Here is a 14,469-nt window from a genome sequence, read left to right on the forward strand (position 1 = left end):
AGGGCCCCTGCCTCAGTCCCTGGACCCCGGGGCCATCTCCAAGGACCTGCTGCTTGTCCAGCCCTCCCTGGAACTCTCACGTCATCATTCTTTTCTTTGTGTACCCAAAGATGGGGACCCCAGCCGACCACCACTTGTCCATGAGCTTGGGGAGCAGAAGAGCCTTGACCAGTGGGCTTGTCCATTCCTTACGTCTGAAGAGGTCCCCTGACTCTCTCCTCTACCCAGGCGGGAGGGAGGGCCCTGGGCAGGCAAGGAGTCCCCAGGGGTCCTCAGCTTCACATCGGGATGTGACCTGGGTCTCTCCTGCTGCTGTAGATGCTGCCCTGGGTGTCCCCCTGAGCCTCCTCTGCTTTACAGCCTTGCCGCAGGCCTGTGGTCCCCGGGCACTCATGGGCCTGCCTGGCTGCTGGGGTCCTGGGAGAGGTAGGGGCCGAGGTCTGTGGTCCTTGGTGAGGCTGGGCCATGGGGCAGGCTGGTCTCAACCTCTCCTCTCCTCTCCTCTGGCCAGAGGTGTCGCAGTCTGGCAGGAGAAAGGCCAGTGCGGCAGAGCTGGGTCTCAAGGGGAGGCCGTGTTCATGGAGCTCACCTCCTGGAAGTCTCCTGGGATCTGCTGACTGTTTTCCCAGGGAAGCGTGTGTGTTTGGAAAGGCTTTTAAGAAGACAGGAGCCTAGAGGGGCTGCTGAAGTCAAGAGGTGCCCGGGGTGGGGTGTGCAGGGGAGACCAGACCCAGGAAAGAGGGCAGGACACCCAAGCCCTCCGAAGCCTGGTTCTTGGGCAGCTCTAGACTTCGAGGCAGGGGGACTGGCAGGCTTTGAGAGGCAGCCTGCTGGCCTGCCCCTCGGTGTAGCCTCGGGAAGGCAGGGGTCCTCTCTGCACTAAGATCCTCCGAAGCCCCAGCCCCTCTCCGTGACCCTCCCTGCTAGCTGTTCCCATGGGCTCTCGTCACACCCTGATATGCCCTCCTCATGGCCTTTTGGGCACCTGGTTGGGGGTGCCTCTCTGCTTGGCTAGCCCTTCCACTCGACTAGCTGCACGTGGAGGGCAGCAGCTCTCTTTGTGGTACCCCAGAGGCCAGCACCCCAGCACAGTGCCCGACACAGCGGGGGTCAGACCAATGCACACTGCGCACGGCTCCCAGGAGGAGCCGCCCTGGGTCTGCTGTCCTGCATGAAGCCTCCTGGGAGTGGGGTGCGAGGAAGGCCAGGGGGACTTGGCCGGAGATCTGTTTCGGGTCACTTTTGAGGGGAAAGGGCAGGGGCTCTGGGACAGTGGCATGCATTTTGCTTCACACGCATTTGTCATTGGTCCTGTCTTGACATCTCCTTTCTGTTACTATCTTGGACATACCTGCCTCCCTCCCTCTCCAGTGAGCTCCTGGGACCAGTCCCGGCTGGGAAATGAGTGGGTTGGAAGAGGAGGAGGTGGGATGGGAAGTCCAGAGGGCGTATGGGCTGGGCTGGGGCCACTGGGAGAGGCTCATGCAGAGAAGGGGAGCTTCTGAGGTCTAGGGAGCCCACTGGTCTCGGGGGCTCCCTCTGTCTTGAGGCCAAGGCCCCTGCTGAGAAGCCAGAGCTGTGAGCACCGGTGCAGAAGCAGGGGACCTAACGGGAGGACCAGCGCCAGCCACGCCAGGCCCAGGAGGATCCAGATGGCCGCCAGGCTTCGGTACACCGAGATGTAATGCTTGCTGGGGTCTGTGCCTGGCAGGGAAGAGGGACATGATAAGTACCAGGGGCCTGAAGGTACAGCCCCCCTCAGGTTCCACAGGGGCCCTGCCAGCCTCCTCGTAACAAGGAGTGACAATGAAGGTCTCTGGAGAAAGGGTGATGGGTCCCAGATCGGCAACATCCGAGGATGTTGTGAGAATACACAGCGGCCTCAGAAATTATTTATCTTCCTCTTTAAAAAAAACCCAAGGGCGATCTGATCCTCAGTAGTTACCCCCACTGACACCTCCCCATCCCCCCAATCCCGGAGTCTCTGACCCTGAGAGATATGTGACTGCCTCGTTCTCACCAACAACATAGTCCCCGAAGCCGATGGTGCTGAGAGTGATGAAGGCAAAGTAGAAACCCTCGCCGAGGCTCCAGCCCTCCACGTGGCTGAAGACCATGGGCGGGAAGACCAGGACGATCAGGGTCCCCAGGGTCAAGAACAGAGCCAGGCCCAGGATCTGCAGTAGCTGGAGGGAGTGAGGGAGTTGGCCTCTGAGTCTACTTGGAAGGCCCCAGGACTGTATGGGGCGGGGCAGTCTGGGTCATGGGGAGGGGCAGTCTGGGTCATAGCTCCATCCCTTCTCTGCCCTGCAGGCCTTTGGGGCGGAGCTTAAACCATGTGTGCGTGATCTCGCCCGGGCTAGGAAGGATGCGGTCAGAGGGATTGCATTCGTGGGTCAAGTCAGAATTTGAAGATTCTTTTGGGCTGGGGGAGTCCCTTGTGCGGGCCCCGTGAGGATTCAGATCTGGGACACTGTAGTGTCCCGGCTTCCTCTGCACCTCTGCCCTCCTAGTGTGCCTGGCTTAGCAAAGGGCTGGCGAGCAGGGGGGCTCTAGAAGCACGCCGGGTGGCCTGCAGCCTGTCTTCAACCACAGGAAAGGATGCTTGTTGGAGTTCTGGGATGACCGTGGAGATGCAGCATGGTGACCAGCTGTCAGCTCCTTCAGGGTGTCTGGCAGCTACAGAGCACTGCCTGGCCCAAGGGCACGCCTTCCCAGGAGGCCGCCCGGTGCCTCACAGGAGCAGGGGTATAAAGTCCTGGTTGCCTCAGGCTGCTGTGGGACAACTCCGGCGGTCTGCACCTGCTGCAGAGTTCTGTGGATGGCTGGCCACATCTCTGCCCAACCCGCGTGGCATTCAGCCTCTCCCTCTGCCTGTTCCTTTCCCCCCACCCGTGTCTGCTAAGACCTGCTGCCAGCCCCCAGCTCAGACTCAGCTTCGGAAGCATCTACCCGCCACAGATTCGGCCACAGCAGGGCCAGAAGGAGGGAGGGAGGGGCCCTACCTGGGAGCGTCTGGGCTGGTCCCCCCACCTCTCGAGGGTGGTCAGATGGCCACGCAGCCCTGTGCCCAGGTGGTTGAGGAAGACCACGTTAAGTGGGATGCCCACCAGGGCGTAGAAGACACAGAAGACCTGGCCGGCCTCCGTGCTGGGTGCCAGGTTCCCATATCCTGTGGGTGAGGAGGAGTGCGCATGTGTGGGGAGGGTAGACTTCAGAACTGCCTCCCCCACGGACCCCCGCAGAGGCTGGCGGTCTCCCACCACCACCTCTGGGGGGAGGAGGAAAGCTCCCTTGATCTCACGAACACTCTTCCCATTCTCTGCTACAACGATCCCTATTTAAAAGAATCCTGCTGGTCTTTCAAGGCCCATCTTAAATTACACTGCCTCTAGGAAGCCCTCCTGACTGCCCCTCTCTTCCTCCCTACTAGACATGATTTACCATGGCGTTTTGTGTTGTTCCTATCTAATTTTCTACTCGGTCTTGCACTATTGTTCTTGGTGTGTTTATCTTATCTGTCCTCATTGGATTGGAAGCTCTTTGAGGGCCGAGTCTGGGTCTTATCCAAGTTCCCATGTATCCTCTCCCCCTGCTCCTTCCTCAGCTTCCAGGTCACCAAAGTTCAAAGAAGGTGTTGGACCTAATTGAATGGATGGGGGAGACTTACTTGGCCTTAATTAAATGGATGGGTTTAGTGGGGGGTCTGGGGGTTTCCTTGTGGGGGATGGAGTGGGTTTTCTGGCAGAGGGGTGTAGCAGACACTCTCAGGGTCCTGTCCCCTCGGGGCACCTGGGATATCACCTGCAGCTTTGTGGACAGTTTCTGCAGACATATGTGACCTCCCACCCCAAGTTCCCGCATCTCTCTGTACCCGAGAGGTTTTTCTGGCCACAGGAGTTCACTTGGTCTGAGGGCAGGTCCAAAATGCTGGACAGTTCACACATCCAGGATGAGCTCTCAGCCAGCTGGGGCGGGGTTGGGAGGCAAAGACCCCTCGCAGGGACTGTTCTGGGGCTCTACCTGGCCTCTCCGAGGGTCCCCAGTGGGAGTGAGCCTGGCTCACTGGTGCAACGTCTCTGGCCTTTTCTCTCTGTTTCACCTCCCGGCCTGGCCCCTGCCCACGGGGACCACCCCCTGGCGATCTCACCACTTCTCCCCCGGTGCTTCCTGGAGTCCTCGCCTAGATCAACCACATCCTTGTTTCGGCATCTGCTTTGGGGGAACCCGAGCCCTGAAGGGGGGGAGCCCTTCTTCACCCAGCCCTTTACCGATGGTGGTGACGACCGTGCCTGCGAAGAAGAAACTGCTGCCGAAGTCCCAGTTGCTGGGGTTGGTGGAGTTGCCTTTGGGGTTCACGCCCTTCAGCCAGGCTTCCATGATGACCTGCAGAATGGGACGGCAGGAGGAAGGGGCTGATGGCACCAGCCCTGGGCCTGGTTCTCAGCGGGGTGCCTTTGGTGACACCTCACTCTCTGATACTCTCAGATAGTCTCATTTCGATTTCATGGAAAAGGAACCCGAGGCTCAGCGTGGCCACCTGCCCGGGGTCATTGGATTCCAGATGCACCGTCTGTTCCGGCGCCCAGGACTGGCTGCAGTGAGGGCTGTAAGCATGGCCCGGCGTGGGGGAGGGGGGAGGGGCCCGGGGAGGCCCTCGGTGCCTAAGGAGTGGGGGGGGGAGGGATGCTGCCTGTGGCCAAGAGGGTGAGATGCAAAGGGGTTGTTAGGACGATTTCAGGTTGGATGATCCTGGAAGGGTGAAGGGTTTACTTGGGAACACAGGGTCTGGGGTCCATTGGGAAGGCATGGGGCTGCCCTCGGGTGAAGCTGATGGTTCTCTGTGCTTCCAGGTGAGGTGGTAGCCTTGCTCTCTGCTGCCTCCTAGTGAGTGTCCGCCCAGGGCCTACAGGAGAAGTTCCACCAGCAGCCAGGGCAAAGGTCTCCTGAGAGTGCGCGCGTGCTCGCGTGTGTGAATGTTGCGTGTGTATGCATGCTTTATGCGTCTGTGTGTGTTGAGTGTGTGTTTACAGAACCTGAACCCTCCTGCAAGCTCAGGCCTGAGCCCCTCTGCCCCTGGGCCCCTCTGCCCCTGGGCTCCTCTGGCCCTGGGCCCCTCTGCTCCTGGGCCCCGCCCTCTTGAATGTGGGCAAACTCCTTCCTCAGCCTGGGCAGGAGCACAGCCTTGCCCCTCAGAACCCCAAAGGCGAGCCGGCGGTGGTGGGGGAGGGGGCAGCTCTGGCCTCTAGTTCCTGTGGGAACTGTTTCCCTGCGGGCTGGGTGAGCGAGCTCTGGCCAGGGTAGGGGTGGTCCCCGTGGGCCAGGCCGGTTAAGTGCCCTGAAACAAGCTGTCTGTTTCTCCTCACTTTGGAAGATCTGGCCTCTTCCCATAGGGACTTGGGCCTCCTTCTCTTTCCCACACGCCCACACAAGCCGGGAGAGAGCATTCTGGGACACACACTATCCCTGGAGGCCCTCTCCCTTGGGAGCAGCACTCGCCCTGGACCCTGGCTGTCCCCTACCCTGACGTTCTCCATCCCGATGGGGAGGGGCCCTGATGTCAGCGGGGGTCGCCAGGTGGGACTCCAGAGGCGGACATTCCGTCCTTCTCTAGGAATATGTGATGCAGAAGGCCAGGAAGTGGGTCCTGCGGCCCCGGCACGGCCTGTTTCCCGGCGGCGTCCGCCCTCTGTTCTGTTCTGCCCGTGGCGCTGTGTGTCACGCTTGCCCCTTGCGATGTGAACAGTGACGTGTGTCTGGACTCTCCTCCCAGAATTCTGCTTTTCCACTGGACTTCCCCTGGCAAGTGAGGACCTTCCTAAGGAGGCCGCGGACGGAGGTCAAGAATGTGTCGGCTCCCCTGGGGAGGCCCCGGCGCGGATGGGGCTCATCGGCGGCACCTTCCGCGGGGCTGCAGCCAAACCCGTTGCCTTCGCCTCCTCTCGCAGAGCTCTCGATCCCAGCTACCCAGCCTTCCCACAGCCTCCGAATCCTGGTTTCTCCTCTAACTCAGGGCCTCTCCCCTAACCCAGGGCCTCTCCTTTTCCCCCACATCCCCCCACCCCCACCTCCTGGAGTCTTGAGCGGCTCCCGATCGTTCTCAGTATCGTTCTCGGTCCTGATATGGGCGCTGTGGCCCCAGCCCTGTACTGTTGGGGAGAAAGGAAGTGAAACACAAAACTGAAGGCTTCATTCCTGGAAGAAAGGGCCTGGGCAGGTGTCTCACCGCCCACCCATCTCCCAGGCCAGCTGTTCTCCTTCTTGAGTGGGCGTGGGCATCGGCATGGCCGGGAGGGCCCGTTGGCACACAGCCTGCTGGCCCCACCCCCAGCATTCCCAACTCCGTGCATCCGTCTGGGTCAGGCACGTGATCATTTCCAATGGGCTCCCAGGGGACGCTGATGTGGCTGGTTCCGGTCTGCACTCTGAGAACTGCTGCTCTAGGCTGTATCCTGCGGTGGGGTGGCGTTGATGCTAATCCGTGGGGAGGAGAGCGCGGGCCTCCACCGATTGCAAGTCCTGTCTCTACCACTAACTGTGCAGCCTTGGCCAACACACGCCAGCTCCCTGGGCTCCAGTTCCCGCCTACACACCGGAGACAGTGATCAGGTAGGTGAGGGTGAGAAAACACGTGAAACACGGGGCCTCAGGCGCTGGATCACGACTGGTCTCACTCGTCGCAGTGACCCTACCCCCCACTGTTTAGAGCTCATTGTGAATGCGCAATAAATAGCAACGATCGCTGGGATGCCCCTGCACCTGGCTTGTTTCTTTGCGGTGCGTGTTGTCACTCACTCCACCCCTTAGCATTTTACCTTCCCCAACAACACCCAGGTTTGGCCTTGTTTCTTGGAGGGAGGGTGTGGGGGCCCCAGAGTCTGTACAGGGAAGCAGAAGGCGCCCAGGCAGGGGGGTGACCCGCTCTGCCATCAGAGAGCGCTGCCGATGGGCACCTCGCTGGTGGGGCTCAGTTGCCCCGGTCACTGCTCACCACGCCCAGCTCCAGGTGAGACCAGCCCGGAGAGGGCCAGGATGGAGGCTGCTCCCTGACATTGGTGTCCCCTGCCCACAGCCACAGCCCGAGTGTGGTCAGCGCCGGGAAGGGAGCCGGGCAGAGGGCAGCGGGAACAGAGGCTCTGGGGTTGGGGCTGGGGACGTGCGGGTGTGGGAGGAGGAACTGGCTCAGCATCGGTGACGGTGACTCAGCTCAGGTTTATGCTGCCAGTGGCAGCTGAAAAAATGCGTTCAATCTGCTGTTGAATGTCTGCAGCACAGATGTGCTTCTTCTCACCTTCCAGATGAGGACATTTAGGACCGGAGAGGTTAAGTGACTGGCCCAATGTCACAGCGATCCAGTCTGACACCTGGATCTAGGAATCCCCTGGCTCTGTTCCCACACCCTCTGCTTGCAAACAGGGCAGCAGTCTCTGGGTTGTGGGTCTGGACCTGCTATAGGAACCCCTTCTTCCCACCGCCTCACAGCAGCTGAGACCCCTCTGCCCACCGCCCCACGGCAGCTGAGACCCCTCTGCCCACCGCCCCACGGCGGCTGAGACCCCTCTGCCCACCGCCCCACGGCGGCTGAGACCCCTCTGCCCACCGCCCCACGGCGGCTGGGACCCCTCTGCCCACCGCCCCACGGCGGCTGGGACCCCTCTGCCCACCGCCCCACGGCGGCTGGGACCCCTCTGCCCACCGCCCACGGCGGCTGAGACCGTTCTGCCCACCGCCCCACGGCGGCTGGGACCCCTCTGCCCACCGCCCCACGGCGGCTGGGACCCCTCTGCCCACCGCCCCACGGCGGCTGGGACCCCTCTGCCCACCGCCCCACGGCGGCTGGGACCCCTCTGCCCACCGCCCCACGGCGGCTGAGGCCCCTCTGCCCCCCGCCCCACGGCAGCTGGGACCCCTCTGCCCACCGCCCCACGGCAGCTGGGGCCCCTCTGCCCACCGCCCCACGGCAGCTGAGACCCCTCTGCCCACCGCCCCACGGCAGCTGAGACCGTTCTGTCCACCGCCCCACGGCAGCTGAGACCCCTCTGCCCACCGCCCCACGGCAGCTGGGGCCCCTCTGCCCACCGCCCCACGGCAGCTGGGGCCCCTCTGCCCACCGCCCCACGGCAGCTGGGGCCCCTCTGCCCACCGCCCCACGGCAGCGGGGGCCCCTCTGCCCACCGTCCCACGGCAGCTGGGGCCCCTCTGCCCACCGCCCCACGGCAGCTGGGGCCCCTCTGCCCACCGCCCCACATGCATTGCCCCTTCACCTGCACAAACTGCTCCAGGGCCCGCTGGTCCAGGCAGGTGTAGTTCTCCAGGAAGCGCAGCTTCTCAAACTGAAACTGGTCCCTGGACTGCGCCTCCGCCTGCTTCTCCAGCAGCTGGAAGACCGTGGCGCCCAGCAGCAGGTAGCAGACATAGACCAGCAGCAGGGGCAGCACCCGGCCCCCCCAGCAGACGCAGAGCCCCGCGCGGGGCATGGTGTGGCCAGGACTCGGCCAGGGCTGTGGGCTGGCTTTGGGAGGAGAGACGGGCAGTGCCCGGGGGAACCTGCACCCAGTCTCCTGCCTGCCTCGCCCTCTGGGGCACAGGTGTCTAGGGCTGGGAGTCTGTTTGAACAGTGCGGCTCAGCCTGGATGCGCTAAGTGCTGTGAGTGCAAACAGGCCTGCCACCCCCCCACCCAGCCTTCTCTTCCCCATGGAGAGCAGCAAGTGGCATGGATCCCTCAAATAAGCCCTACCGGGTCCTCCTGAGGTCACCATGTCTCGCCCTCTGCCTCCAAGTTGGTTGGGTGTTTCTGGGTCAAATCCGATGCTCTCCACACTCTGCCCAGGCCTGAGCGGCCCCCTCAGCAGCCCCTGGCTTCTCACCCAGGATGGCTTCGAGCTCCCAATCTTTGGAGCTGGGGAAGAAATCAGATTGGGTGTGAATAAACCTTGCACTCAGTTGCCTTGGCTACAAAAAACGGGGCAGGAGAGTTGACCTGCCCATTGGGGGAACTGAGGATGAGAAAACCGGGTGACAAATCAGGGCAAAGCAAACAGACAAATGACCGTCTCGGTCAGGAGCAGTATTGGGGTGGGTGCCCCTAACACATTGGATGCACTTCTCCCTAGCCTCTGTGACAACTGTCCTTGCTTGCAATCCTTTAGCTGGTCCCCTTCCGAAGATACTGGATTGGTGACATGTTTGTGTGAATAAAAAAGAGGCTGAAAGTGTATCCTGGCGCTGGGTGGGCAGAATCAAGGACACTTTCCTCTCTTCCTTTGCTGATGTAGCTGCGTGTTTGTAATCGCTTTAATGAGATATGATTTACATACCGCACCGTTCACACAGTTAAGGTATACCAGTGAATGGTTTGTAGCATATTTTCAGGGTGGTACAACCATCCCCACAAACTATTTGAGAATGTGTTTACCACCTTGAAGAGAAACCCTGGACTGTTTAACCTTCCGTTCCCCCTCCCCCACAGCCTGCCCCCTCAGCCTCTGGCAACAGTTAATCTGCTCCCTCTCTGGATGGACTGCGTTCATAGAAACGCAGTCGTACCGTGTGTGGCCTTTGTGTCTGGCCACATCCTGTATGTAGCATGTCAGTACTTTATTCTTCCTTACAGCCGAATGCTGTTCCATTGTATGAATATACCAATCCTTGACTTACAGTTCATAGATACTTGGGTTGTTTCTACTCTGGCTATTAGGAATAATGTTGCCGTGAATGGTCACGCACAGGTGTTTGTGTGCATGTAGGTTTTCCATTCCTCTGGACATCTGCCTGGGAATGGGATGGCTGGGTCACATGGTCACTCTGCTTAACTTTTCTGAGGACCCTCCAGACCGTGTTCCAAAGCGGCTGCAGCGTTTTGCCTTCCCACCCACCGTGCGTGAGCGTTCCAGGTTCTCCGCTTGCGTTTCCTGTAATGAGCCGCGGCAGCAGACACCGTGAGCTGCCTGCCCGATACCCTTTCTTCCCTTCCTGGCCAACAGAACCTGCTTTTGTATGTGTCAGGCAATGGGATGTGACTGGTCTCACCCATCACAATAATCCCGCCCCTGCTGTCTGGGGCCGGGCTCCCCAGGACAGTCCTGAGCCGGGTTTGTGCATGAATAGTGCACAGACCAATAAGAGGTCCATGGAGTAGGGCCAAGGAGGCTCCGTTGTCCCGCCTCCACCTGGTTTCCGGGAAGCCCTGGCGGGTCAAACACACCCAGTTAGTTCCAAGTGGAGGCAGGGGAGCTGGGCTTCCCTATCCCCACACTGGCCGGTGCTTTGAACATCTCTGTGCCCTTGCAGGTAATATGGCCCCAGTAGTCCGTGGACAGTCCACCGAAGAGCCCCAAGCACAGGCCATTGGAGGCAAAACACATGAAAGTCAGGAAGAGGGGCTCAGAAATGGGGACGGGATCAGAAGATTGACAGTGTCCCTCGCACCCCCTTTCCAGGCTTCCTCGCTGCTGGGCTGGCCACGTGACCACCTCTGACCAATGAGATCCGGGCAGAGTTAACCACGGAGGGGGAGGGGCAGCGTTGCTCTGCTGACGAAGGGCTCGGGCTCCGCAGGCGCTCCCAGTCTTTCCTGCGTGCACAGTTGACCGCGGGGGCCGAGCAGACTTGTGTCCTTGCAGGAAAGGTCAAGAGAGGTGCAAAGGCGCTCACCCTTTGTGATGCCTACACACCCGTCTCTAGCTCTCTTTTCGTGTGAGAAACAGAAACCTATCTGCTTAAGCCACTGCTAGGTATTCTGTCCCTCCCCAGTGGTCCTAGGAGATTTCCTTTGTTTTGTTTTCTTAAATTGTTCAAGGCTTATTTGAGTTGGAAGGAATAGGAACACTCGCCAGGTATCTCGAGCAATTGAAATAATTTGTGCTGGGGAGCCAGGTTCTGGGACGAGGCCTGCATCCTTGCTCCTAACTCTGCACTGAATACGCCTGCCCCCTATCCTCGGGGACCCCTTGCCCCTCGTCCCAGCAGGTGGCCCTCTGGTCAGTGGGTGTCAGTGTCGGTTCCCACGTGCTTCTTCTCCTGGCATTTTTTGATTCAAATCCTCCAGGAGGCAACTTGTCCAAGAGCGCCCTCTCATGTCTGTCCTTGGCTCATCCCCACCCTCAGATAATCGGCCCCAGCCAGCAGACAGACACCCCGTGGACAGGTGTTACTTGGGCGGGGCTGTGGAGAGGCAGACCCTGTGGCCACCTGGGATCAGAAGCCACCCTGAGCGAGGCAGTCCTCACCCCACGCTTTCCCAGACAGCACCGTGCTGGATCAGGGCTTCTCTCTGGACGCCGATGAAAGCGTCTTTAACCACAAAACTCACTCTGGACTGGCGTTTCCTCGTGTTTGGGAGAAATGGGACAACAGAGCGTTGGCTGTCATCTTGTCACTGTAGACTCGCTAACTCCTCTGGTTTTAAGCAAGGGCTGCAATTTGAGCTGCACGGGTGCATGATAATCAAATCCTCTCTGATTGCCCAGAGAAGCTCCATATGTGAAGAGCTCCGTCGTGTGCCCTTTAGGAAGCTTCCCCGTTGTCATCTGGGGGATCTCGGGAAGGCCCTAGCAACGTGTGTGGCCTGAGTGTTCTCGACAGGTCAGGATCCGGTCCGCAGGGAATGATGGTTGTTCTCAAGTGGAAGGAGATGGAGGGCGAGGGAATGCACTCTCTGCGTGGGAGCCCACGGGGGGCCGGAGGGATGTCTGTGACACCTCGGGGGTTGGCGGAGGGGAGGCTGGGTCAGCTGTCACTGCGGCCCACACTCCCTCCCGTCCTGGGCAGGCAGTGGTCCCAGGTTCACTGTGGGCAAAGCACTCGATTCATTTATGGACAACGGTCATTTCCCCCCCTTACCCGTGGTTTTATTTCCCGTAGTTTTCGTTACCCATAGTCAGCTGCAGTCGTAAAATATTAAGCGGACAATTCCGGAAATACATAACTCATGAGTTTTAAGTTGTGTGTCATTCCGAGTAGCATGAGGAATTCTGTCACCGTCCCACACCATCCCACCCGGGACGTGACTCGTCCCTCTGTCCAGCGTCTCCCCGCCTGTCAGTCACTTCAGTAGCTGTCTCGGCGATCAGGTCGGCGGTCACAGTATTGCAGCGCCTGTGTTCCGGTCACCCTTCCCTGGCTTGGTCTCCAGAGCCAGAGCAGCACTGCTGACAGTCTGTGTATGCCAGAGGGGCCGCAGGGGCCTGCTTTTGAGGAAGAGTTCCGTAGGAGCCTGCTTTTGAGGAAGAGTTCCGTATGTCCAGGGAGAGACATGGATCTATAGAATTCAGTGCTATGGTTCCTTCAAGGCATCCTCTGGGGGTCCTGGAACGTATCCCCTCAGATAATGTGGGGGCACTACTGTCCCTACTGAGAACCTACGATGTGCTGGTCAAGTTAGCCAGAGGTGGCCTTCTCCAGCCGCCGGGCCGCTCCTCCTGCCCCTGGGCCTGCCCTCCTCTCCGCTGGCTGGCACCCACCCTCTGCCATTCTCACCCTCTGGTGTTCACAGACACCGCAGAGCAGCAGGATGGGGGTCAGCGACAGGTCTTTCTCAGGAGCACCTCCAGCTCAGTGGGGGACTTCTGAGAACCCAAGTCCACAGAGCCGGCCGAAGGACAGTAACATAAAGGCGGACTTGGTGGGTGGGGTCAACGGAAGGGGCCCTCAGAGCACTCTGTCCGCGTTGGGGGGGCCCCTTCCCCCCTCCCTCCCTTTGCAATTTCAGCACACACTGATCGGGGTCTCCCTGTGTGCTAACTGGGCCTGCCTCAGCTACCCCTGGTGGCTACGGCCTCCGCCCCTGCTCAGGTCCAGCAGCGAGCCTGCAGGGCTGCCGGGGCCTTTTCTACTTCCGAAATGTTCCAACTCCCTGCCCAACACCTCCCCGCAAGGGCCCCACTCCTGTGAGCGGCCGCTGGACATAGGTCATGATTTATAATCCCTTTCAGGGAATTATTGCTGCTAATGGGCTGAGCCAATTTGTGTTCCCCAAGGAGGGGAGGGCAAAATCAATTAATGGACAGCCGACCATGGCCGGGCCTGATGGCAGAGCGTGGCCTGACATCCGGCAGTGATAAGGGACTTTCTGAGGCTGAACTAATAAGGAGATTGGAGGAAAAAGAAGAAAAACAAACTCCCTCCCCCCTCCTTGCCCCCCAGATCAATTTCATGGACAATGGGCAGAGAATGCAGAGTAAACAGAGCAGTGGGCACAGGTCTCTTCCCATCTGGACCCGCCTGAGATAAGGAAGGACCGGCCGCCCACCCACCATCCAACATCGGCATTCACTCAATAGGCACGTATCCTCACAAGTGGAAAAGGACACGTTCCAGCCGGGATCCGGGGGCAGAAGATAAGGCCCACCTGCCCCGGGGATGTCCCCTGCCTGGGGTGAGTGGGAGGCAAAGGGAGAGACGGAGCCTGGTTTCAGGTCCTGCCACCCTAACTCAGCCATCCTCATAGACGGCGCCACGGGGCCGGGGTAGCAAGTTCTACACGGGGTTGGTTGTCTGGGCTCCAGAGATCTCCCAGTCGCGAAGCCGGGAGGACTTTCATCCACGCCGGCCCTGAGAGTGTGATTGCCATGGCCCCCGCCCACGACTCTGAAATAGGTGCCCTTGCTTACCCTGGACTCGGAACAGACCCCACGGCCAAATGTGGGTGCAAATAGTTCATCTGGGAAGAGATGCCAGAAAAAGATCCCGCGAGTGTGGGGAAGAGAGGCAGGAAGGCGTGTGGGAGAAGGTGGCCAATGCAGGTGTGTTATGGAGCAGGGGGCTGCTGTGGTCACCGGGGCCCATAGCCCCACCAAGGACAGACGTCTGGGAGACTGTGTTGGGCACACGGCAGAGTTGTCCCTCAGGCAGCAGGGAAGCTTAGAGGGTTGTTCATTCATTGGCCCCTGACCCTCATTGGTGGAGATCTGCTCCCGGGGAGGTTAACTCCCACACCAGCGGCCCGCCCTGCACATGGGCTGGGTGCTCCCGTGGCCAAACAGAGCCTTCAGGTAGAGACATACCGGTGCTCGCGACAGGAAGCTGCTGGTGTGGATGGGGACTGTCCACGAGAGCTGCCCGGGAGCGCCAGGTGAGCTGGGGCATGGGCGGGGCGCTGCCAGCCTCTGCCACAGGCGCTTTGTTCTCCGCCCCCTTTCCTGGGTCGCTGTGGTTTGTAACTCCAGTAGGGAGGTTGTAACTCCCGTAGGGAAAGAGCTCATCTGTGGAACCTAGTGAAGGAGCTGGCCAGCTTAGGGGCACAACAGGAGTAGGGGGACCGTGCCCCCTCTCTCGATGGACATGGCATTTGAAGAAGATAGGGGGGTTGTTCAGGGATTCACTAGACACCCCATATTAAAGAAGCCCCCTATGTCTCCTTACCTCTACTTACCGTAAAAAAAAAACCCAACATCTAGATATGCAAGACACTTTGGGGCTAAAGCAGCAATAAGCCCAGCAGACAGGGTCTGGGACGCAGACGAAGGTGT

The 14,469-nt window shown here is 60.0% G+C and overlaps 1 protein-coding gene across 1 annotated transcript; it reads right to left on the reverse strand.

Annotated features, from left to right (window-relative positions):
- Positions 1 to 7: 7 nt before the first annotated feature.
- On the reverse strand, positions 8 to 8,488 carry KCNK16 (potassium two pore domain channel subfamily K member 16). Its single transcript, XM_066252928.1, has 5 exons — positions 8,265 to 8,488; positions 4,272 to 4,386; positions 3,006 to 3,172; positions 2,021 to 2,186; positions 8 to 1,704 (listed from the first exon to the last, which is right to left on the reverse strand). Exons 1-5 carry the CDS (start codon positions 8,475 to 8,477, stop codon positions 1,481 to 1,483), a joined length of 885 nt encoding a protein of 294 aa, XP_066109025.1. The 5' UTR covers positions 8,478 to 8,488; the 3' UTR covers positions 8 to 1,480.
- Between the last annotated feature and the right edge of the window lie 5,981 nt (positions 8,489 to 14,469).

The sequence above is a fragment of the Saccopteryx bilineata genome, chromosome 1, assembly GCF_036850765.1.
Source record: "Saccopteryx bilineata isolate mSacBil1 chromosome 1, mSacBil1_pri_phased_curated, whole genome shotgun sequence".
NCBI lineage: Eukaryota > Metazoa > Chordata > Mammalia > Chiroptera > Emballonuridae > Saccopteryx > Saccopteryx bilineata.